Source organism: Neomonachus schauinslandi, chromosome 1 (assembly GCF_002201575.2).
Source record: "Neomonachus schauinslandi chromosome 1, ASM220157v2, whole genome shotgun sequence".
Lineage (NCBI taxonomy): Eukaryota > Metazoa > Chordata > Mammalia > Carnivora > Phocidae > Neomonachus > Neomonachus schauinslandi.
The window spans coordinates 81,912,387-81,938,768 of record NC_058403.1 but is presented as its reverse complement, the minus strand read 5'-3'; the positions used below and the strand labels follow the sequence as shown (position 1 = coordinate 81,938,768).

At 35.3% G+C, this 26,382-nt stretch overlaps 1 protein-coding gene across 1 annotated transcript in view; it reads left to right on the top strand.

Moving 5' to 3' along the window:
• Nucleotides 1–26,382, top strand: part of ATP11B (ATPase phospholipid transporting 11B (putative)) — a 120,980-nt gene that overhangs the window by 44,225 nt on the left and 50,373 nt on the right. The window contains exons 10-19 of the mRNA XM_021692582.1: nucleotides 2,783–2,864; nucleotides 10,645–10,795; nucleotides 11,922–12,119; nucleotides 18,479–18,721; nucleotides 19,309–19,484; nucleotides 19,931–19,999; nucleotides 21,303–21,376; nucleotides 21,450–21,553; nucleotides 24,080–24,261; nucleotides 25,419–25,622. Of these exons, the coding sequence (XP_021548257.1) occupies nucleotides 2,783–2,864; nucleotides 10,645–10,795; nucleotides 11,922–12,119; nucleotides 18,479–18,721; nucleotides 19,309–19,484; nucleotides 19,931–19,999; nucleotides 21,303–21,376; nucleotides 21,450–21,553; nucleotides 24,080–24,261; nucleotides 25,419–25,622 (1,483 nt within the window). The remainder of the gene's footprint in view (nucleotides 1–2,782; nucleotides 2,865–10,644; nucleotides 10,796–11,921; nucleotides 12,120–18,478; nucleotides 18,722–19,308; nucleotides 19,485–19,930; nucleotides 20,000–21,302; nucleotides 21,377–21,449; nucleotides 21,554–24,079; nucleotides 24,262–25,418; nucleotides 25,623–26,382) is intronic.

Genomic DNA, 26,382 nt, shown 5'->3' with positions numbered 1-26,382 from the left:
TTTGAGAGAGAGAGTGAGCACTTGCAAGGGGAGGAGCAGAGGAGCGGAAGAAACAGACTCCCCACTGGGCAGCGAGCCCAATGTGGGACTCAGTCCCGGGGCCTGGGATCATGACCTGAGCCAAAGGCAGATGCTTAACCGACTGAGCCACCCAGGCTCCCTATATTGAAAATTTTTAATTATAGATTCATGTTGATGCTTTATATAAAGTATTTCTTTTTGAAAGAGAGAGAATGCACACAAGTGGGGGTGGGTAGGCAGAGGGAGAGGGAGAGAGAATCTTAAGCAGGCTCCATGCTCAACACAGAGCCTGACACCGGGTTCGATCTCACAACCCTGAAATCATGACCTGAGCTGAAAACAAGAGTTGGACACTCAACTGACTGAGCCACCCGGGTGCCCCTATATGAAGTATTTTTTAAAGCATAGCATTTGTGGTCTTTTGGTTGGATAATTTACTTAGTCAAATGTCTGTAATAATTTTCTTGCAAAGACTGTGTTAATAAAATTTTGTATTGTATTTTTTTGTTGTTAATCCCTATTTTTTAATAGTAGACTAGAACCTTGCTCTTTTGTGGATACTTGTGAAGCACTGCTAAGAAGATAATTCTGATTTTAATGGTGGTATTTAATGGCAGGTATTATTGGAATGTATACTGACTGGATCAAAAGGATGAATAAATAGTGTTCTAGTGTTGGAGATCTAAATAATTCACATGTTCTGAGTCAACTCTAGGCACATTGTGAAGTCCTGATAACCTTTAGCTGTCAGCTAGCTCCTCCCATTTTAGGAATGGCCTTTCATATACTGCCCAGCCTGTTATTCACTGAATGTTTACAGCTTTTGAGGTTCTCTTCTTCATTCTCTTCTTTCCTATTAACTGTGCTATATTTTATTTCTCAGTATGAGGCTCTCTGATAAAGATATGTATATCCTTTAAAAAGCAGAAAACAGCAAGTATTGGTGAGGTTGTAGAGAATTTGGAATCCTCATACAGTGCTGTGGGAGTATAAAATGTCACAGCCGCTATGAACAATAGTGTGGCAGTTCCTCAATAAGTTAAACCTAGAATTGTTGTATGGCCCAGCAATTCTACATATGATCCAGCAGTTCTACTCCTAGGTATATAACCAAAATAATTGAAAGTAAGTGTTCAAAGACTTGTACAGGATGTTCATAGCAGCACTCTTCAATAGCCAAAGGGTAGAAACTGCCCAAATATCCATCAACTAATGAATGGATAAACAAAGTGTAAGATGCCTATATAATGAAATATTATTCACCCATAAAAAATGAAGTACTAGTGCATGCTATGACATGGATAAACATTGAAAACATGCTGAGTAAAAGAAGCCAGACATAAAAAGCTACATATTGTATGATTCCATTTACTTGGAATACCCAGAATAGGCAAGTTTATAGAGACAGAAAGTAGATTTGTGGTTCCCAGGGGCTGGGGAGTGGAGGGGAATGGGGAATGATGCTTAATGGGAACAGGCTTTTCTTTGAGGGTGATAAAAATGTCAAGTTAGTGAGGGTTGTACAACATTGAGGTTGTACTAAGGGCCACCAAATTGTGCACTTTAAGATGAATAAAATGATAAACTGTATGTAATGTATATTATAGTTTAAAAAAAAAAAAAAAAGAAAACCATCATGTTCTGATGGCCAAAGCCAGAAAACATCTCCAGGGCTTTTAGACCCTCTCATGCAATGCTGTATTTTAACACATCCCTCTAGCAGGAACACCTTTCACATTCTTAAAATAAAACGTATATTTGAATGCCTTTAGCGGAGTTCTGCTGTTGTCACCTCAGCCCCACCTGTCTGTTGCATATCATTCTGGCTGATTGCTCCCATTTCTGTAATTTCAGTGCGCTTTGTCATCTGAGTTATAATCCCTGCCTCTAAAGAATACTGGTAAAAATTCTAGGACAAATCTTTAGAAAGAGAGCATGATGAATCCTACACTGCTTCTCAGACTTCACTCTTTAAAGATGGGTGTGAATACTTACTGATCATCTCTTTGTTTCTAGACATTTTGCTATTTTGTCACAACAAATCTCACAATAATTCTGAGGGATTTTTTCCTATTTAAAGATGGGGAAATTGAGACTTAGATTAAATAACTTGCCCAAGGACCCAGAACTAGTAAGTGGCAGAGGTAGCACTCTAAGGTCCAACTCCAAAGTTTTTTATAAAGCTGGTCTTAACTAATTTCATTCACTCCCCAATTTTAGACCATTATTACTGTCATTCTTGCTTATCTCAGTCATTCATATAGGCACACATTTTTAAAATAGTACTTTCCTTTTGTTTACTTCATTTACTCTGACAGATTTCCATATTATCTCTCCAGTGGTAGAAAATTATGTCTTGACCCCAGTTTCTGGCATTCAGGGCCCTTCAAATTCTGACTGCATTCCATTGTTCAAAGTGCTTTTCCATTTCTGTCTTCGTTAACAGTGTTTACTCTATTTATAATAGCCTTCCCTGCTATGTTTACCTTTCCAAATCCTTTCCCTCCATCACTTTCAACTCTAATATCTCTTTCATTCAGATATATTAATTATAACTCAGAAACAGAACCCTCGTGCCTTTCCCATCCAGCAGGTTGAGTGACTGGAGTTCCCCAAAATTGGACTTGGAAAGCCTTTTAAAAACTCCAAAAAGATTTAAAGGCAGATTGTAACAATAATACATTTCCTTTCATGCTAGTGAGTAAACCTGTCTTTTGAAATATGCCAGTGGATTATTTTAAAGAACTGTTTTGTTTTGCAGGAGTTGCTGTCTACACTGGAATGGAAACTAAGATGGCATTAAATTACAAGAGCAAGTCACAGAAACGATCTGCAGTAGAAAAGTAAGAAAACTATTTTCATTTACTTACACATGAATATGTATTATTCATATATGTTTAAAATACTATATTTATAAAAATATGTATCAGTCAACAAAAGATGGTATCCTTGAGAATAGAGATGTATACATGTAGCATTTTGCACAATGTTTGGCCTATAGTAGGTGTTACATTATGACTTTAAAATAAATACTATTGGATAATACCGGAATCACTTGGTAAGACTAACCCTCCTGCAGATAGCAATTATAAAACCTGGACAAATTTTTTTTTACATAAACAAGTATTTGAAAATACAAGAGAGTGACACAAAGGAGACAGAAAATGGCAGAGTCTACTCCTGAAAGGTGGCAGGAGCAAGGGGAAAGATTTAAGAGTGCAAATTTTTGCCTGAAGGCATTCCCCAATTCATGTGCTGCATAGGGCATCAGAGAGCCTGATCTTTACAAGATTTAAGTGCTAGAGGAGGTTTAAAGCTGGAAGAACAGCTAGACAGAGGAAAACCAGGTACGGGAGGGAGCCACAGAAGGGAATGAACTCCGAAACCTGCACATAAATTATGCCCAAATCTTTGGCTGACTCTTGGAACTATACATGTGCATAGGAGACTCCAGTGGGCTTGACAGAAAAACAGTATCAGAAAGCTGAAAGAACAGAGCATTTTGCTGTTGCCTGTTGCAGTGGAGATAGACTTTGATATTTGAGCTTAGCCAAGTTAACTTCTGCTAAAATGAAAATCAGCACTCTTCTGAGGAACGTAAAAGAGTACAGAATCTGTATGACCAATTATTTATAAAATCCAATAATGTAATCAAAAATAAGTAGACCTGTAAAGAAAATGTAACTTGTTTTTAAGAGAAAAAGCATTCATTAGAAACTGTCACCATAACGTTCTGTATCTTGCAGTTGGCAGGCAAGGTCTATAGAGCAGATACTGTAAGTATTTTCAAGGGACTAAAGGAAGATGTGAATAAACATGTAAAATATCAGCAAAGAAATGGAAACTACAGAAAACAGTATGGAGTTTCCTCAAAAAGTTAAAAATAGAACTGCCCTATGATCCAGCAATTGCACTACTAGGTATTTACCCAAAGGATACAAAATTACTGATTTGAAGGGATACATACACCCTGATGTTTATAGCAGCATTATCAACAATAGGCCAAATTATGGGAAGAGCCCAAATGTCCATCAACTGATGGATGGATAAAGAAGAAGTGGTATATATACACAATTGAATATTACTCAGCCATAAAAAAGAATGAAATCTTGCCATTTGCAACAATGAGGATGGAGCTAGAGAGTAATATGCTAAGCGAAATAAGAGAAAGACAAATACCATATGATTTCACTCATATGTGGAATTTAAGAAACAAAACAAATGAACACGGGGGGTGGAGTGGGGGGGTGGGCAAGAGGCAAAGCAAGAAACAGACTCTTAAGTATAGAGAACAAACTGATGGTTACCAGAGGGGAGGTGGGCAGGGATAGGTTAAATAGGTGATGGCAATTAAGAAGGGCACTTGTGGTGAGCACTGGGTGTTGTATGTGGGTGATGAATCACTAAATTCTATACCTGAAGCTAGTGTTCCACTGTATGTTAACTAACTAGAATTTAAATAAAAAACTTGGGGGAAGAAATGGAACTATAAAAAAAATTCAGTGGATATTCTTGCACTGAAAATATAATTGCTGAAATGTAAGTGCCATTAGATGGGCCCAACACCAGATGGAAGAAGGCAGAAGAAATTGTCAGTGAATTTAAAAAAGCAATAGAAATTATTCAGTCTGAAGACCAGGGAGAAAAATGATTGAAGAAAAATGAACAGAGTTTCAGAGCCATGTGAGACAATACTAAGCTATCTATCTAATTGAGTCCAAAAGAGGAGAGAGTAAAAGGGGCAGAATAAAACTATTTGAAAAAATAATAATTGAAAATCTCTAAAATTTGAGAAAAAACAGAGTGGTAATTTAAATCCAACAAATCAATATTTGTAGACTCAAGGCAAAGCCTAAGTTGGAGAGAAATTTCTAGCCATAAATTATATATATAAAAGGAAGGAAAGCTTCATATCAGTCATCTAAGTTTCTGCCTTATGAAGCTAAAGAAAGAGGAGCAATTTGACCCAATCAGAGAAGAGAGAGAACAAATATTAAAGATGTGAGCTGAAACCAATAGAATAGAAAACAAATAATAGACAAAATTAACAAAGCCAAAACTTGGTTCTTTGGAAATATTAACAAAATTGGTAAATCTCTACCTAGATTAAGGGATTAAGGGGAAAAAAGAAGTGGTAGGAGAGAAAACTACAAAATTACCAACATCAGGGATGAAAGAGAGGATATCAGTACAGATCCTATCTACTGTGGTCACTTTATCCACAGGTAAAGAAATATTGTGAACAACTTTAACTATGTTTTTCAACTTAGATGAAATGGATAAATTCTTTGAAAATACAACTTAACAACAGTTGATACAGGATGAAACAGAAAGTCTAGATAGCCCTATTATCTATCAGAGATTTATTTTTTTTTTAAAGATTTTATTTATTTATTTATTTGAAACAGAGAGAATGAGAGAGAGAGAGCACATGAGAGGGGGGAAGGTCAGAGGGAGAAGCAGACTCCCTGCCGAGCAGGGAGCCCGATGCGGGACCCGATCCCGGGACTCCAAGATCATGACCTGAGCCGAAGGCAGTCGCTTAACCAACTGAGCCACCCAGGCGCCCCAGAGATTTATTTTTTAAAAAAATGGTCCACACCAAAGGATAGTCTTTTCAACACACAGTGCTGGAACAGTTGGATGTCCATATGCCAGAAACCAAACTTTAACCCTTACCTCCCACCATATACAAAAACCAACTCAGGGGCACCTGGGTGGCTCAGTCAGTTAAGTGTTCGAGTCTTGGTTTCAGCTCAAGTCATGATGTCAGAGTTGTGAGATGGAGCACCACATGCTGAGTGCGGAGCCCCCTTGAGACTCTCTCCCTCTCCCCACTGCTCTCTCTGTCTCTCTCATTCTCTCTCAGATAGATAAATAAATCTTTAAAAACAAACAAAAAACTAGCTCAAAATGTAAGACCTAAACATAAAAACTTAATCTATAAAACGTGGGAGAAAATATTTGTGACCTTGGGTTAAGGAAAGATTTCTTAGATAAGAAACATACAAAAAAGGCATCAAAAACAAAACCAAAATTTGATAAATTAAACTTCATCAAAATTAAAACTTCACACCTGAAGCTAATATAACACTATGTCACTGTTTAAAAAAATAATAAAACTTCTACATTTCCAAAAGACACCGCTAAAAAAAGAAAATGAAGAGAAGCCACAGATTAGGAAAAATATTTACAAAGCACATATTTTGTAAGGACTCATCTCCAGAACATGCATGCATTTTCACCACTTCTTTTAAACATTATCCTAGAAGCCTTTTTCAGTGCCACAAGACAAAGAAATAAAAGGCATAAGTACTGGAAAATTGTCCTTACCAGAGGACACATGATTTTTCACGGAGACAGTTGTACACATTCAACAACAAACTATTAGGATTAATAAGTGAGTTTTAGCAAGGTCAAAACTACAAAACATGGTGAGAGATGTTTATTTAATGGAGAAATCACATTAATAGATTGGCAGGCTCAGCACTGTTAAGCTGTAGTTGATGTGAAGATTCTTTCAATACTAATTAAAATCCCAGCAAGCTTTTTTGTAGTAATTGACAAGATGATTCCAAAATACATATCCGGGGTGCCTGGGTGGCTCAGTCAGTTAGACATCTGACTCTTGATTTTTGGCTTGGGTCATGGTCTCGAGGTCGTGGGATCAAGTCCTGCCTCAGGCTTCATGGTTGGCACAGAGTGTGCTTGAGATTCTCCCTCTCCCACTTGTGCTGTCTCTCTCCCTCTCTCTAAAATAAATAAAATCTTTAAATAAATAAATAAAATGCATATTGAAATGTAGTAGCCCAAATGCATATGTAGAATGAATGAAGAAAACAGTCTCTTAAAAAAGCTGGAGAATTAAAAAAAAAAAAAAAGCTGGAGAATTTATATTATCTGACTTTAAGACTTAATATAAAGCTACAGTAAATGTAGTACGGTATTAGCAAAAAAGATTTTTCAGTGGAGTTGAGAAATAGATCCATTTATATATGGTCAGTTGATTTTCAGCCAAAGCATTAAGTAAATTCAATGAAGAAAATGATAGTCTTTTCAATAAATGATGTAACAATAATTGGATATCCATATGGGAAAAAAAATAATAAACCTCAATTCCTACCTCATATCATACACTAAAAAGTTTTTGAAGATGGGTCATATACCTAAGTGTAAAGGCTAAAACTATAAAACTTTTAGAAGAAAACTTAGGAAGAAATCTTCACAACCTGGGGATAGGTAAATATTTCCTAGGACACAAAACCAATAACCACAAAAGAAAAAATTGGTTAACTGTACTTCCTCAAAATTCAAAACTTCTCACACTACACAATTAAGGAAATGAACAGGGAAGCCACAGACTGAAAGACTATGTTCATAAAACATGTATCTGACAAAGAACTTGTATCCAGAATATATAATGAGCTCATATGTCTATAATATGTCTATAATAAAAAGAAAAACAATGCAATGAAAAACATGGATATAAGCCTGGAGCAGAGAAATTTTCACATAGAAAATACACAGATGGCAAATAAACATACAAAAAAGTGTACAACATCATTAGTCATGAGAGAGATACAAATTAAAACTACAAAGAGATACATACCAATATATACTTAGTGAAATGGCAAAAATTAAAAAGCTTAGAAGTTCCAAGTATTGGGCGCCTGGGTGGCTCAGTTGGTTGGGCGACTGCCTTCGGCTCAGGTCATGATCCTGGAGTCCCGGGATCGAGTCCCGCATCGGGCTCCCTGCTCGGCGGGGAGTCTGCTTCTCCCTCTGACCCTCCTCCCTCTCATGCTCTCTGTCTCTCATTCTCTCTCTCTCAAATAAATAAATAAAATCTTAAAAAAAAAAAAAAAAGTTCCAAGTATTGGCAAGGATATGGAGCAGCTGGAACTCTTAATTCTAAATAATCAATGGGTCAAAGAGGAAATCTCAAAGAACATTTTTTTTAAATATCCAGAAGTTAATGAAAATACAGTATCAAATTTTATAGGATGAAGCTAAAGCACTACTGAGAAGGAAATTTGTAGCACTTGTATTAGGGTTTTCCAGAGAAACAGAACCAGTAGGATATATATGGGCATATGTAAGAGGAGATTTATTATAGGAGTTGGCTCACGTGGTTGTAGAGACCACGAAGTCCCACAGTCTGCCATCTACAAGCTGGAGAACGAGGAAAGCTGATGGCATAATGCAGTCAGCATCCGAAGGCCTGAGAACCAGGGAGCTGGCCACTGATAAAAAACCTGGAGCTCTGATGTCCCAGCTCAAGAAAAGAGAAAAAAATTGTCTTTTTTATTTCATTTGGGTCCTCAATGATGATACCCACCTACATTGGTGAGGGCATGTCTCTCTACTAAGTCTGTTGAATCAAATACTATTCTCTTTCAGAAACACCCTCATAGACACACCCCAAAATAATATTTTACCAGCTGTATGGGCATTGCTTAACCCGGTCAACTTGACACATAAGATTAACTATCACAGAACTAAATACTTACATTAGAAACACCAGGGGTGTCTGGATGGCTCAGTTGGTTAAGCATCTGACTCTTGATTTCAGCTCAGGTCATGATCTCAGGGTTCTGGGATCGAGCCCCACAGCAGGCTCTGCAGTCAGCAGGGAGTCTGCTTGAGGATTCTCTCCCTTTGCCTCTCCTGCTGCTCCCGCTTGCTGTCTCTCTAAAATAAATAAATAAGTCTTAAAAAAAAAAAATGAAAAGAAACACCAAGGACAGAAACTGAGATTAAAAACAATACCATTTGCAATCATTCTCAAAAAAGGAAATACCTAGTTGTACATCTAACAAAATACAGGATCTGTGTGCTGAAAATTACAAAATGCTGATGAAAGAATCAGAGATGTAATGTTAAGCTTGCCTAGCGAAATACTACAATACCAAGCTTGCCTGGTGAAAAGAACAGGGATTCTAAAGTTAATTCCTGACTTGTGTGATTTTGGTAAATTTATAGAATGATTTTTGGGCTTTGATCTTCATCATTAAAAAGGATGTGATCTCACAGAGGTTTTACAAAGATTAGACAACTTAGTGGATGTAAAAAAGTTTTGTAAAATCTTAATACTACACAAATGTTAGTTATATTTACACTTAAAATTACCTGAAAATGTAAAAAAATTTTAGAATAATTATGGCTAGAATAACTGGTCAAAGCTGTCATTTACTGGAAGCATTTTGAACAGTAATATAACTAATTCAAATAGGCTTATAATCCTATGTATTGGTTATTTTATCACTGGTAAATAGATTCTGTTGAATGGTCATTTCTTAAAATACGAAGACTGTTTCCTTTATTTTTTTTTAAATTGTATTATGTTACGTTAATCATCATACATTACATCATTAGTTTTATTGTAGTGTTCCATGATTCACTGTTTGCGTATAATACCCAGTGCTCCATTCAGTATGTGCCCTCTTTATTTTTTTTATTTTTATTTTTTTAATATTTTTTTATTGTTATGTTAATCACCATACATTACATCATTAGTTTTAGATGTAGTGTTCCATGATTCGTTGTTTGTGCATAACACCCAGTGCTCCATGCAGAACGTGCCCTCTTTAATACCCATCACCAGGCTAACCCATCCCCCCACCCCCCTTCCCTCTAGAACCCTCGGTTTGTTTCTCAGAGTCCATAGTCTCTCATGGTTCGTCTCCCTCTCTGATTTTCCCCCCCTTCATTTTACCTTTCCTACTATCTTCTTTTTTTTAACATATAATGTATTATTTGTTTCGGAGGTACAGGTCTGTGATTCAACAGTCTTACACACTTCACAGCGCTCACCATAGCACATACCCTCAGCAATGTCTATCACCCAGCCACCCATCCTTCCCACCCCCACCACTCCAGCAACCCTCAGTTTGTTTCCTGAGATTAAGAATTCCTCGTATCTGTGAGATCATATGATACATGTCTTTCTCTGATTGACTTATTTCGCTCAGCATAATACTCTGCAGTTCCGTCCACATCATTGCAAATGGCAAGATTTCATTCCTTTTTATGGCTGCATAATATTCCATTGTGTATATATATCACATCTTTTTTATCCATTCATCTGTTGATGGACATCTTGGCTCTTTCCATAGTTTGGCTATTGTGGACATTGCTGCTATAAACATCGGGGTGCATGTACCCCTTCGGACCATTACATTTGTATCTTTGGGGTAAATACCCAGTAGTGCAATTGCTGGGTCATATGGTAGCTCTATTTTCAACTTTTTGAGGAACCTCCATACTGTTTTCCAGAGTGGCTGCACCAGCTTGCATTCCCACCAACAGTGTAGGAGGGTTCCCCTTTCTCCATATCCCTGCCAACATCTGTCGTTTCCTGACTTGTTAATTTTAGCCATTCTGACTGGTGTGAAGTGGTATCTCATTGAGGTTTTGATTTGGATTTCCCTGATGCTGAGCGATGTTGAGCACTTTTTCATGTGTCTGTTGGCCATTTGGATAAGACTGTTTCCTTTAAGTAGCTACCATGACATCTTATATATTTTTATTTCTTACTTAATACCCGTATAAAATTTCCAGGCAGATGAATATAGTAACACAAAATTGACATGTTTTATATTCTTTTTTTTTCCCTCATTTCAGGTCAATGAATACATTTTTGATAATTTATCTAATAATCCTTATTTCTGAAGCCATCATCAGTACTATCTTCAAGTATACATGGCAAGCTGAAGAAAAATGGGATGAACCTTGGTATAACCAAAAAACAGAACATCAAAGAAATAGTAGTAAGGTATTTTCTGGTGTTCTTGACTCTGCTGGAAAGGAAACTTTATTCTTTGGCAGTTACTGATTCGATAGTGACTTCTGATAGGAGTGACCACTATAATCTCCTAAAACCATTACTACTGAAAGGTGACAAAAAGACACTGTAAGTGAAGAGTGGCCAGCATGTTTATCCTGGTATGCTTTTTGCATTTTAGGGCATAAGCAATTGTATTCCCTATGGCATGACTTGAATAGTTACAAGAGATCACAAAAATTTAAATCATCTATAATGGCATTCCCCTTCAAAACTACAAATTCAGTTTGTTATTCCATTTACTGTGTGTTATAAAGTGAATGAAAAAAGTAAGTTGATTTTCAGTTCTGTCAGAATAATTCAGGGAGTCTGTCAGTCTATTGATGGTATGAAGTAATAACACAAAATATGTCATATTAAGTTTTAAACTGAATAAATGGACTACCAGGAAAATTTAACCTGCAATTTTGGTAAATAATTATTCCCCAGATTTCACATTAGATTAAAATACAAGTATTGGAAGACAGATGTGGATCTCAAGAAACCACAAAGCAGATCGCAGAACATATTTTCCATGTCATTCGTAATTAGGTATTTTACCTTTCACAGAATACACGTTAAAATGTGATACTGCTATGCTATTGAAGTAAGCTATTACTATATAATCTGTAAGTGTTTTCATTGCCAGCAGTTCTGGTCTAGCAGTTCTTAAAATAGTTTTTTTAAGTTGCAGTAAATTTTTAGTTATCTGTGATTTCGAAGGGTGGAAATGGAATGGTAAGTATACTGCAGGGGTTACAATTATAATTTTTTTTTTTTTTTTGCTTAAGGTTGTTTCAGTCACACCAGGCTTTTTGGTAGCTTCTGAAAAGTAACAAGTAGTTCAAATTTAACCTTTTCTTCTTTTACTTTGTTCAAGATTCTAATGAACAATAAAACGAACAAAAGACATGTATTAAAGAAACAATTCAAAAAATGAATTTCAATTCATGAGACTTCTGCTTCAGAATATAGTTGATGGTCTGTTTAGACATGAAACTTTCTGCTAATGTTCTTCAGTATTACTAAGGAAATTCTCATATGTTTTCTCTCATCAAACAATCATTTTTCTCCCTAGATTCTGAGATTCATTTCAGACTTCCTTGCTTTTTTGGTACTCTACAATTTCATCATTCCAATTTCATTATATGTGACAGTCGAAATGCAGAAATTTCTTGGGTCATTTTTTATTGGCTGGGATCTTGATCTCTATCATGAAGAATCAGGTCAGAAAGCTCAAGTCAATACTTCTGATCTGAATGAAGAGCTTGGACAGGTAAAAGGATCTTTTTATTGTGTTTTTCTAATTTGTTATTTTTCTTGAAACAGTCCATGTACAAAGACTAATATTATATACAAAGAAAAATGTTATGAGGCTTATACCAAAAAATAGCCCTACTTCCCTCCACACCTAACTCTTGTTTCCCATTTTTATTATTTTTTAAAGATTTTATTTATTTATTAGAGAGAGAGAGCGAGCAGGGGGGAAGGGGAGAGGGAGAGGAGAAGCAGGCTCCTCGCTGAGAAGGAACCAGATATGGGGCTCGATCCCAGAACCCTGAGATCGTGACCTGAGCCGAAGGCAGATGCTTAACCGACTGAGCCACCCAGGCACCCTTGTTTCCCATTTTTAAACCTGAAATCGTTTCTTCCATTAGTTAGCACTATATAGTATTCTTTCTTGATTTTTAAATTTTAGACATTTATTATGGGATATAAAGATACAATCTTATGCTACTGTTTTATATATACATACCCAGATATATACTCACTTTGCCTCCCCATAACCCCCTAATATTTTTATATCACAATTAGAGATTTAATAAATATTTATTGACATTATTTTGACTCTTTTAGTATTGTTCATTAATTTCAAGTTCTTAAAGTGTGCCCTATGATACTATAATTACATTTTCTTTTTTATATATTATTTTCCCTAGAATTAATTGCTCTGTTTTTTCATGCTTAATTGCACAAACAAGTTTCTGATGAATATATGAAACATCTCTCTACATATTGAAACACATGAGGTAATTTAGGATTTCCTTTCTCTTTCTCTCTCTTCTTTTGGTGGCAGCTTTTTTGGAGACTTTTGTCTTCTTCAGTATGGACTTATGTCTGGGCCTGCTTCTCAGCTGTCACCCAAGGACTTCCCTTTACTATCACCCTAGAAATTCCTTTGCCTCTCCCCTGTTTTGGATCTCCTGGATCCTGTGTCAGCCCACCTAGGGCTTATTCTCTCATTTTGGTAGAACACATCTAATAACTTCCTGGAAAAGGATGCATGAGAGGAAAATATTTTGAGGCTTTGCATGGCTGAAAATATCTTTATTCCCTTTTTTTTTCTTTATTCCTTTTTTGTACTTGATTAATAATTTAGCTGTATAATGCATCCCAGGTTGGAAATTGTTTTCCTTCAAATTTTAAGAGCATTTCTCCATTTTTTTTCTAGCTTCCAGTGTTGCTGTTGAGAAATCCAGTGCCATTCTGATTCCCAGTTCTTTATGTGCGATCTATTATTTTATCTCTGGAAGTGTTTAAGATCTTTTCTTTATGTGATAATTCTGAAATTTCATGATGATATACCTTGGTGTGAGTTTTTTTTTCTTTCATTGGACAGTGAGCTCTGTGAGCGATTTCAGTCTAAAAATATGTGTACTTCGATTCCAGGGATTTTTCTTATATTATTTCTTTGATAACATGTCTTTTTTTTTTAAGTTAGTATTTGGATATCTCAGATCATTTATCTTGATTCTCTAATTCTTTCTTTGACTTTCAATTTTCATTTACTTGTTTTTATAATTTTGGGAGAATTTGTCAACTTTATCGTTCTACCTAACTTTTGGTTTCTTTTATTTCTGTTGTAATATTTTTAATTTCTTTTTTTTTTTTAAGATTTTATTCATTTACTTGAGAGAGAGAAAGTGAGAGGGAGAGACAGAGCACAAGAGGGGGGAGGGTCAGAGGGAGAAGCTGAGCAGGGAGCCCAATGTGGGGCTCGATCCCGGGACTCCAGGATCATGACCTGAGCTGAAGGCAGCCGCTTAACCAACTGAGCCACCCAGGCACCCCATATTTTTAGTTTCTAATATTCCATTATATCTGAATAGTCTTCTTTTAATTATATCTTATTCCTTTTCTTGAGTATGATCTATTCTTTTAGTTCTCTGAGGATATTAATGATGGTTATTTAAAGTTTTCTGTTCCCTGCATTTTCTGTTTGCTCCTAGTTCCTTTTTCAATACAGTCAGTTCTGCTATAATGTGAAAAAGCAATCCTAAAAATTACTGTTCTATGTAAAATTACTTAGTAAAAACCACAGGGCTAATGGGATTAGGAGTGCAACAAAAATTTTGTAACACATTTAAAATAAATTGTTAAGAATTACGTAAATACTGGGGTACCTGGGTGGCTCGGTCAGTTGGTTGTCCGACTCTTGATTTCTGCTCAGGTAATGATCTCAGAGTCCTAGGATCAGGCCCCACGTGGGGCTCCACACTGGTGGTGAGTCTGCTTGAGGATTCTCTCTTTCCCTCTCTCTGCCCCACCCTCCCCATTCACGTGCGCACCTGCGTGCGCTCACCCTCTCTCAAATAAATAAATCTTAAAAAAAAAAAATACATAAATACTATAATATATGTGGCATTTTGTCTTGAAAAAAACCAGAAGGTTAATTGTGGAAGTGACCATCAGAGAAGTGTTGCAACCTGTGTGTCATTGTGAACTATTGAAAGGAAGGTTATCTGAAAATAGAAGTGGATGGCTATGGCTTCTAACACCTGTGGTGACTTGAGGTGGCTGGTAGCTGTTTGAGATGTGTACATTTCATGTGTTCCTTGTGTGCAGTTTGCTGGTGTTTCTCACAGAGGAAATGGTGCATAACCAAATGCAAAGCCCACATTATGCTCAAATTGTTCCCTCATATATGAGTTACATTGTTATAGATTCATATTTTCAAGACAGTGTTATAGCAGAACTGACTGTAATTTGTTTTAGACTCTACCTTTCTTTTAAGGAGTAATCCTCAAATGAATGCTAATCTTTGGCTTTCCTTACAAGCTTAAAAATTTTCCCTAGGAAAGCCTCGCCATCCAGCTGTTTTTTTGACATATTCCTAGTGTCAGTACCGGTCTTTCCTCAGTTTCCCCAGAGAAAATGACAACAGTTAGTATCTCTGCTGCTTGTGATTGTTAGAGCCATCCAGTAGAAGTCTCCCTGTTTTTAGCATACTGTCAACACTTCTGTTTTCAGCTGTCTCAGACCTGTTTTCAGCTTTCCATGGGGCTCAGATTCCCTTTGGTTCAGTCCCCTTCTTAGAGAATAAACCTTCCAACTGTTACTCAGATAGATGAAGGGCAGTCTCAGGTTTGCAAGTTATGAGGGGATTTCAGGTTTCAGACTGTTCCTGGTACCTTCATTTTCAGCCTCATCCTATACTTTCACATTCAGTAGTAGGTGGTACATCTACTTCCTGCGAGTTTTTGGGAAAGGGTTTCTCCCATTGCTAAGGTTTCATATTCTAAGTTTTGTTAAGTCACTTACCACTCATTCATCTCCTCTCCATCTTCCAAACTTGTCATATCTCCCTTTTCATGTTCTCATCTACCATTATTTTTGTTCTTTTTTTTTTCCTTTACTCTTATTTTAGTAAAGTCTCAAGAGGAACAGAGAGAATTGTATTTGCTCAACCTACCATTTTTAACCAGAAGTTGATCCATTTATTTTTAGCATTTAAGAGATTTTAGTAACTTCTGCTAAATATTAATTCATGTCACATATCTTTAATTATGTATCACCTATTCAAGGCCTAAAAACATAGCCTGTTTTTACTGCTTCTTTGAACACGGTTTTTTTTTTCCCATTTTTTCTTTCTTTGACCTTTTCTATCCCAGTTTTCCCCTCTTCCTCTTTTCTTCATGTTAGAAGATTGTTTTTCTGGAACCTCACACTGTTTGTGCATATACTCCTACTTGCTCTCTCTATAAGAAACTTTAAATGATAACTTTTTTAAATTTATAATTCATCTAAGTCTCTCTTTTTACTTTTAAGCCTGCAAGTATTTCATAATATGTTTATTGCCTCTATTCTTTTATCTATTTTTATACCAATGAAAGCTACTTTGTCATAATCTGTGCCCTTTCATTTCCATACTGTAGAAGAAACTGCTCTTATGATGGTGTATAGTGCCCTCTCTATAAGCCCTAAAGTTAAAAGTTAAAACTTGATTTTATATATATTTTTATTTTTTTTAAGATTTTATTTATTTGGGGGGGAGCAAAAAAAGGCAGAGGGAGAGGGAGAAGCAGGCTCCCTGCTAAACAGGGAGCCTGATGTGGGGCTCAATCCCAGGACCCTGGGATCATGACCTGAGCCGAAGGCAGACGCTTAACCCACTGAGCCACCCAGGTGCCCCTGTATATTTTTAAATATCAAAGTTAATTTCTTTTATTTATCTCTATCCTCTAAATTCTAAAGAGTCCTCCATGACTGATAGGTCTGTGTCTATTCTAATCATCTTTGAAATATTATTTCTCTCTGACTCCTGATATTTTATATCATAATTTTTTTATACCTTATTCTTATTATTCTTCCTGATCTAAAAGTTTTTTATTAACTTGTATAGGTAAGTGACGTCTCTCTGTATCCATCTTTATAATTCACCATTTGCTGTAAGTAGTGGACAGTCTTTAATACCACATAGGAAAGATAAAATAATTCATCTTTTATTTCTAATTTCACCATTTGCTAGCTCTGTGGGTAAGTTATTTAACCTAACTCTTCCTTTGTTTCTTTTTCTCTAAAATATACATAATAATAGTACCTACCTCATGGAGTTGTTGAGAGGATCAAATGAGTTAGGACACTTAGCAGTGCTGGCAATATAGTGATTGCAGTACAATTATTGGCTTTTATTATTATTACTTTACATAGCAGAATTCCTACATCTCAGGTGTTGTAGTTATCTTTACTATTTGCAAGAAAATGAACTTTAAGGTATATTTTCTCACTTTATTTCTTGGTCATAACAATTTTTTCCAGCTTTAACTCTGCCTCCCTTTTTGTGTGTTGAGCTTTTTATTCTGCAGTCTTGCTGAACTCATTTATTAGTTCTAGTAGTTTTTTAGTGGATTCCTTAGGAATTTCTATATGTAAGGTCGTGTTGTCTACAAATGGTTTTACCTCTTTTCTAATCTGAATACCTCTTATTTCTTTTTTCTTGCCTGATTACCCAGGCTAGAATCTTCAGTACAATGTTGAATAAAAGTGGCAAGAAGAGACATCTTTACTTTATTCCTGAACTTAGTTTAGGGGAAAGCATTCAGTCTGTCTTCATTAAATAGGATGCTAATTATGGGGTTTTGTAGATATATTTTATCGGGTTGAAGAAATAGCCTTCTATCCCTAATTTGTTGAATGTTTTTATCATGAAAGAGTATTAGATTTTGTTAAATGCTTTTCTTGCGTCTGTCAAGATGATCATTTTAATAAAGGAATAAAGAATAAGTACCAGTGTATTATTGTGGTAGGTTTCATTGACTGATTTATGTTGAACCTATCTTGAATTCCAGGGATAAACACCACATATTCATGGTGTATCTCTTTTATATGTTCCTAGATTTAGCTTGTGTTTATTTTCATAAGGGGTATTGGTCTATAGTTGTTGTTTTTCCTTGTGATGTGTACCTCCCTTTTTAAATGACAACTTTCTCAGATCACTATTGCATTAATCAAATACTCACCATAATCCTAGTTGTATCAAGACTTGACTATTTCGTCTTTCTCTTTTTGGACCTACCTTCTTATAGGGTTAATTTTCCAGAATTAGTCTCAAAAGAGTAGTAAAATTATTTGTCTTATCTACTTTTAAAAATATTTTCATTTAGGGGCACCTGGGTGGCTCAGTTGGTTAAGCATGTCTTCCACTCAGGTCATGATCTCAGGGTCCAGGGATCGAGTCCCGCATCAGGCTCCCTGCTCAGCGGGAAGCCTGCTTCTCCCTCTCCCTCTCTCCCTCCTCCCTGCTTGTGCTCTCTCTCTCTGTCTCAAATAAATAAATAAATCTTAAAATATATTTTTTTTCATTTAAACACTTTCCTTTTCACTGAGTTTGTTTTCTACCCTTGGTTTCAATTTCCTCTGTCTATCTAATATTTTAGACAACTTTCCATCTCTGACTTCTTGTGTTGCTATCACTTTGTGTTCCTGATCCCAGTTCTGTACCATTTCTTCTGGACCACTTCTTCTGGACCACATACCATTTCACATTTCTAGGTTATTAAGCATCCCTTCCACCCTTGCTCAAAGATCATTCTTGGTCCTACTACTTGAAAACACCTTATCCAGGAGATGGAAAAAAGTATTAATCCCACATTATCAGTCAGCTGTACACATGAACATGCACCTAAAAATGCCACAAACTTCAAAGTTTATATAGATTTGAAATATTTTATGTTACCCTGTTTTATTTCTGTGCATCTTTATTTATTTGTGCTTAGATTATAAAAAAATCTCAACATCAGTATACTAATGTTAATAGGTAAGCTTGACTTTAGGAGACAGAGGAGGACAAGGTTTTTTTGTTTAACATAGGACCATAAACACAAAAGTTTGTTTTCTTTTATCTTCCATCTCTAGGTGGAGTATGTGTTTACAGATAAAACTGGTACACTGACAGAAAATGAGATGCAATTTCGGGAATGTTCAATTAATGGCATAAAATACCAAGAAATCAATGGTAGACTTGTATCTGAAGGACCAACACCAGACTCTTCAGAAGGAAGCTTATCTTACCTTAATAGTTTATCCCATCTTAACAACTTAACCCATCTTACAACCAGTTCTTCTTTTAGAACCAGTCCTGAAAATGAAAGTGAACTGGTAAGCAACTTTTAAATTAATAAATTGGAATTTCATTTTAAATAATTCTCTTTGATAGTTACTGGATTGTAGGAGAAAAAATTTAAGTGTCAGTGGGGCAAGGAATATATACTTGAAATGTATATCCTTTGATTCAGCCCTGAGAATTTGTAGTCACAACCCATTTTTACTTGCAAATTAATATGTGTCTGCCTTAGTTCTCTGAGTATTTAAATGAGACTAAGTGGAGAACCCTTACTGCCTTGAAGTAAAGAAGAAAAGACTTTGCTAAGAAATAGAATTTAAATGTGTCTAATACTTTTTGAAATCTCACTTTTTCCACAAAAGAGTTTTCATCTTTACTTGCAATTTGGCTATGTTTCCTAAAAAGATACTCTTATGTTGAAGGGTTATAAGCAATTTTACTCTTTGGAGTCAGAAGCAACCAGCTAGCATTCAGGCAGTTCAGGATTGTAGCACTCCTGTTGTAGATCAAAGATAACCAAATTATTAACTGTATTTATTGACATTTTTTTCGAATTCTGCTTACAGTTTTCTAAATGTTACTTGGGAATGGTATTTTTATTGAGAATATTATCTTTCTACAGATTAAAGAACACGATCTCTTCTTTAAAGCAGTCAGTCTCTGTCACACTGTACAGATTAGCAATGTTCAGACTGATGGCATTGGTGATGGTCCCTGGCAATCCAACTTTGCACCCTCCCAGTTGGAATACTATGCATCTTCACCAGATGAAAAGGCTTTAGTGGAAGCTGCTGCAAGGTAGTTTGATCTAATTTCCAAATCTTCAGAAAAACACCTTTTAAATGAAAATGTGCATATACTAGAAAATTACTTTAAATTGTCAGACAAAATTCATAAACACATAAAGGTAGAAGTGCACTCTAAATTGTAAATGAGAATTTTATATGTGTTATTAATGTTGTTGTCAAGCTTGCATTGAATCATATTTTGAAGAGATCTTTAAAAATGTGGTTACTACGAAATATAAAGAATATAATTTGTGAGAAATACTTGTGTATGTATTGTTTTGAACCTACTCTGATTCTTCACGTTCTTAAAAACAATGCCACATTCAAAGAAATATTTTAAAATACATCTTAAATGTATACTTTAAATGTTTTTATTCATGCTAAGTTATAATGACATATTATGAAACATGAAATATCATCCTTAAATCTTATATTTCTTTATCTTTTAATCCCTAGAATTGGCATTGTATTTATTGGCCATTCTGAAGAAACTATGGAAGTTAAAACACTTGGAAAACTGGAACGGTAATTTTTTTCTATACTGTAGTTTTCTATGTATTTAATATAGAACAGGAATCTGTAAACTATGGCCCATAAGTCATATCTGACCTACAGCCTGCAAACTTCATTACATTGTTGAAGGATTGTTTCCGTTTTTTTTTTTTAATGCAGCAGAGACCATATATGGCCTGCAAAGCCTAAAATATTTACTACCTGGACCTTTATAGAAAAAGTTTACTGACCCCTGCTCTAGAATGATGTAATACTATGTTGTACTTCATCACAGTAATAACAATATCCTACTCTGACTCTTTCATTTGTATTTTACCTTAATGTTTCTTGAATTTACTCATATGTTTATTTTTATACACCCCTGGGATAATGAGTTTCATGAGTTTTCAATAAATAAAGAAAAACTTCTTCATATTTCCTATGATTTTATTTTTCAAACATTAAGGAACAACTGCCTTTTTCCAATATTTACATTGCTTGATAAATTAGTCCATTCCTGTTCTATTCATACCTTTCATGGTTTTACCAATTCCAGTCATATCTCAACTCCAGCTGTCCCTTTCCAAATTGTGCTTTTCCAAACTAAAATAGAGCCCATTCTTTGCTATTTTCATGTAGAAGCCTGTCTAGCTCATTTCATCAACTTATGAACCATCATCCCCCTGGTTTTTTTTTTTTGAGATGTACACATCATTATGTATGTATATCACTATATAAATCTATCCAGAAAACTTCAAGCCACACCTGACCTATCCACACATACTCTTTTACTACTCCTTATAAAGGCATTTGTTAACCCACCTGTACATACGTTCACTGTGTCAGGTTCAGAATCACTGCTATAATGATCCTCTGTTACTAATGTGAGTGTGTTGTATTTCTCAGGTATGTTTGGGCAGAAAAGAGGGTTGAGAATCAATTACCTTTTTTAGTGAGAAAAACGTGAAGCTGGGCAGATCTGGATTCCAATCCTTGCTGTGCCACTCACAAGCTTATTTGACTTTAGGAAAATTACTTAATCTTTCTGAGTTTAATAGTCCTCATCTGTAAAATGAGATAAGACCTACCTTCTTTGGTTCTCATGGGTATTAAATGACATAAGGTATGTAAAGTACATGGCATTTGGTAAGTACTCAATAAATGTCAGTTCCTTCTATTTCTATCTTGTGTTGTTATTAATGATTCATAACCCATCTTGAAAATGTAGTTGAGATTAATTTCTTGTTCTAATTCTTACTTTTATAGGGGTTCTTTTCAAATATTCACTTAATATTATTCAAAAAAAAGTAAGCTTTTGGTCTTATTTTTTCCTTAGGTACAAACTGCTTCATATTCTCGAATTTGATTCAGATCGTAGGAGAATGAGTGTAATTGTTCAGGCACCTTCAGGTAACCTATCTAAATTTTTATGAATTTTTATTTATCTAATATTAAGAGTTTGATAACTGATTTTTCTTTTTAGGTGAGAAGCTTCTATTTGCTAAAGGAGCGGAATCATCAATTCTTCCTAAATGTGTAGGTGGAGAAATAGAAAAAACCAGAATTCACGTAGATGAATTTGCTTTGGTGAGTGTAAATTTCTAAGATATATAAAACTCTAAAAGATATACATATGAAAGATTTAAGGCTTCATTTTTGCATTAGTAATTTATCAAAAAGTGTAGAATTTCTGCAGTTCTGTTACATTATGTGTTGGCTTCTACATTCCTTGGTTAAAAATTGACTTTTAACCTGCTAAAATACAAGTCTTTTCTTTGAAACTATTACAGCTAGGGCTTTTTTGGCTGCAAAGACCATTCAAATTAATATATTAAAAAGAGGAGTTTAGGGGCGCCTGGGTGGCTCAGTCGTTAAGCGTCTGCCTTCAGCTCAGGTCATGATCCCAGGGTCCTGGGATCAAGCCCCGCTTCGGGCTCCCTGCTCCACGGGAAGCCTGCTTCTCCCTCTCCCACTCCCCCTGCTCGTGTTCCCTCTCTCGCTGTGTCTCTCTCTGTCAAATAAATAAATAAAATCTTTAAAAAAAAAAAAAAAAGAGGAGTTTACTTAAAGAATATAGGGGAATCCCAAGGATGTAGAGATAATGGAACCTTTATACATTGCTGGTGGGATTATAAATGGTACAAATACTTTAGAAAATAGTTTAATAGTTCCTCATAAAACATAGAATAATATAGTTACTATATAACCCAGGAGTTCACTGCTAGTTATGTATACCCAAGAGAACTGAAAACATATGTTCACACAAAAACTTAGCAGCATTCCTAAATAGGCAAAAGGTTGGAAACATCTGAATGTCCATCAGCGGATGCATGGATTAAGCAGTGTGTCATATTCATATAATGGAATGTTGTTTGGCCATTAAAAGAAATGAAGTACTCATATGCTATAACCTGGGTGAACCTTGAAAAGTTCCTGTGCCTAGTGAAAGAAGCTAGTCACAAAAGGTCACATGTTCTGTTTATATGAAATATCCAGAATAATGGAATTTATAGGGACAAAAAGCACATTAGTGGTTACCAGGGGCTAGAGGAAGGGGTGAAAGGGAAGTGTCTGCTAATGGCTATGGGATTCCTTTGGGGGTGATGAAATGTTCTGAAATTAGATAGTGGTAATAGTACAACTCTGTGAATACGCTTATAAAAAACCACTGAATTGTACTCTTTAAAGGAGTGAATTTTATGGTTTGTGAATTAGTTCTCTCTTACTAGAAGAACGTAGGAGAATCTTACGAAACAAAGTGCTACAATTCATGTGAAGAGGAAAATTTTTAGGCAGCTCTTAGTCTTAACTCATGATCTCTCATTTCTGCATTTCTATAAATGATTGCTCTATACTTATCTCTGCCCACCTGATCTAGTTCATCTATCACACTGTAACATCCATGAGAACAGAGACATTGTTCTACCTTACACTCATTTTAATCCAGAACAATACTGGCACATAGTTGGCATTCAGTAAATATTTGTTGTAAAATGAATTAGTTTCCTATATTTATAACTCTCATGGTCCCTTAACTATTGTTTAAGAAAAGCAGTTATTTATAGGTATGGGTCATTTGTAAATCAAGGAACATCAATATTTAGAAATCTGAATAGTGTCATGTAGTATTTTATAATGTACCCTTTCCAAGTTCTGTTATTAGAATATTTATTTTGGGGGGTGCCTGGGTGGTTCAGTCAGTTAAGCATCTGCCTTCGGCTCAGGTCATGATTCCAGGGTCCTGGGATCGAGCCCCGCATCGGGCTCCCTGCTCAGTGGGAAGCCTGCTTCTCCCTCTCCCACTCCCCCTGCTTGTGTTCCCTCTCTCGCTGTCTCTCTCTCTGTCAAATAAATAAATAAAACATTTAAAAAATATATTTATTTTGGGTTTTTCTGAGGAGAATGTACAGCAAGAGAAGGAACTTGTATAGCTTAGATGTAGACCCCAATTTTCAAATAGTAGCACCTAAGAAAAATTTATGCCCAGGAGAATCAGATAATCAAATATATAATCCTAAGTGTTGTGTAATTCCATTTCACCAGTGAAGTTATATAATGATACAGTTTAAAATCATTTGGTGACTATAGAAAGTATTGTTTATTTTACATCATTATTTGAACTGTAAATTCATCATACCATAAACTCTCAGGAAATTATGGTCCCCTTTGCTTAAAAAATTTTCTTATAAAGTATATAAAGTGGATTTGTAAGTGTTAAAACAAGAGTAGAACCTGGGGCTGCCTCTCTCTTGACAGTCCTGAAGTTACCCCTATAGAACTTTCTGGCTTTCCAGGTAAAACAGTTTTAAAACCACAGTGAGATAATCTTTATGATCCTGTCTAGGCTTTAATATGCTACAATTTAAAAACTTTAATTATTTTGAGCAACTTTTAAGAACGCATCAGAAATTAAAAGAGCTATGATAATATGCGTCGCATAACTCAGGTCATGAGGGCTTTGTGACACTTCATTTATTTCCTATTACTAAATGATAGTACTTTTCAAATTTTGTGATTGATTTTTGGTAAGGCATCCTCCGTTTATTTCAGTGACTTCTTGATTTCCCATTAGTTATTTTTGTTCAATTTTTGTTTTTAATTTTTCTGTTTTAGAAAGGGCTGAGAACTCTGTGTATGGCCTATAAACAGTTGACATCTAAAGAGTATGAGGAAATAGACAGACGTCTGTTTGAAGCCAGGACTGCCTTGCAACAACGGGAAGAGAAATTGGCAGCTGTCTTCCAGTTCATAGAGAAAGACCTGATATTACTTGGAGCTACAGCAGTGGAAGACAGGTAAGCATCAAACAGGCAATATCCTTTTTCTCGTGTAAGAATTTTCTTAGCCAAGTGTTTGTAATTTATGACATATATTCCATTTATTAACATCCTATAATAATGTATTTTAAATCAAAATAGAGAGTTAAAGCCTTAATTTTTCCCAATCAGTATATACAATTTTTACTCTAGCCGGATATCTTAAATAGATGAAAGAATTCTGCTATGTACAGTTTTGCCTATAGGCTTGAATTTTTAGAATACTCCTCTGTGTGCCATACAAAGGCTTTAAACACCTGCTTAATTCTCCAGCCTCATTTCCCACCACTGCCTGCTTCCACTTCTGCTTCAGCAGTACCAAGCTGTATGTAGTTCTCTGAACAACTATAGTTAAAACTATTCTATTTTGTGCCTTTGTTCTTTGGCAAGGCTGTGCCTTCTGCCTGGATAATTTTTCCTTTATCCATTTGTTCATGTCTTTACAAAGTATAGCTCAGTTAGTACCCCCACTCCAATAAGACCTTTCCTTACCACTAATAGGATTAAAAATTCTCTTCTTTGTGAAGTATTCATGTTTTGTAGATAGTTCTATGTTGTTTTTGTGGCAGTACCTTATAATTATTTCTTTAAAGACTTTCTTCTCATTAGTTTGTGAATTCCCTGAGGTCCATTTAGTCTTTGTTCCCCACCACCTGTCTCTAAGAGTGTTTGTATTTTTTAAAATTTAGGTTTTCATTTACCTTTCATTTGGCCTCATGAGATTTCTGAGACTCACCTGAAATTACATCATCCTTTATTGTCCATAATTTGATTTTTAAACTACTGATATGAAAATTTTTCTTATGAAAAAAGAGGAAAATCTTCTAATTTCAAATTTAAGACTTTCTAAATAAAATAGGAGTTTATGAAGACCATATATTTAGTTTGGTTCTGTAAAAATCAACTTTGAAGATAAATTCTTAAAATATAAAGTTATAGATGTTATATTAACCAGATGATCACTAATTTGGTTATTCCTGTTTCTTCTCTAATGGGAAAAAAATCAGTTATATCACTATACTATAACATTTTTAAGTCAGGGAGTCTAGAATTTACCTTACATGTACTATCTGGTTTATATTTAAAATGATCAAAGATGTATTCTCTACTGCTAATGTTGTTTCTTTTATTTTCAGGCTACAAGATAGAGTTCGAGAAACTATCGAAGCATTGAGAATGGCTGGTATCAAAGTATGGGTACTAACTGGTGATAAACATGAAACAGCTGTTAGTGTGAGTTTATCATGTGGACATTTTCACAGAACCATGAATATCCTTGAACTTATAAACCAGAAATCAGACAGCGAATGTGCTGAACAATTGAGGCAGCTTGCCAGAAGGTAAGAATGTAATTATCTCATGAGTTCAAGGGTCAGCAAACTATGGCTCATGGGTCAAAGATGGCCCATTGCCTGTTTTTTATAGCCCATGAGCTCAAAATAATTTTTACATTGTTTAATGGAAGAGAAAGAATCTAAAGAAGAGTAATATTTTGTGATGTGAAACTTACAAAATTCACATTTAAACATCTGTAAGTAAAGTTCTATTGAAACACAGGCACATTAGTTCATTTACATATCATCAGTTAAAGATTTTACACCACAATAGCCTGGTTGTGACAGAGACCTTATGAAGCACTTTTATAATTTCTCACTGCTGCTTGATTTACTGCAGCTTACAGTGACACCATTCTAAATCAGTAGTGTTTTGAGTGCCACCCATATTGCCCTATGACATTTTACTGTATTTTTATTATCAGTATTTATCCATCATGTCCAAACAAAAGGAAAATGGACTTTTAATATCATACTTTTAATGCACAGTGGAGTATTGATTATTTTATTATCGAATTAGATGGTATTGTATTTATTAATCAGTGACACTTTTTAAAATTTTATTTTATTATGTTAATCACCATACATTACATCATTAGTTTTTGATGTAGTGTTCCATGATTCATTGTTTGCGTATAACACCCAGTGCTCCATGCAGAACATGCCCTCTTTAATACCCATCACCAGGCTAACCCATCCCCCCAACCCCCCTCCCCTCTTAAACCCTCAGTTTGTTTCTCAGAGTCCATAGTCTCTCATGATTCGT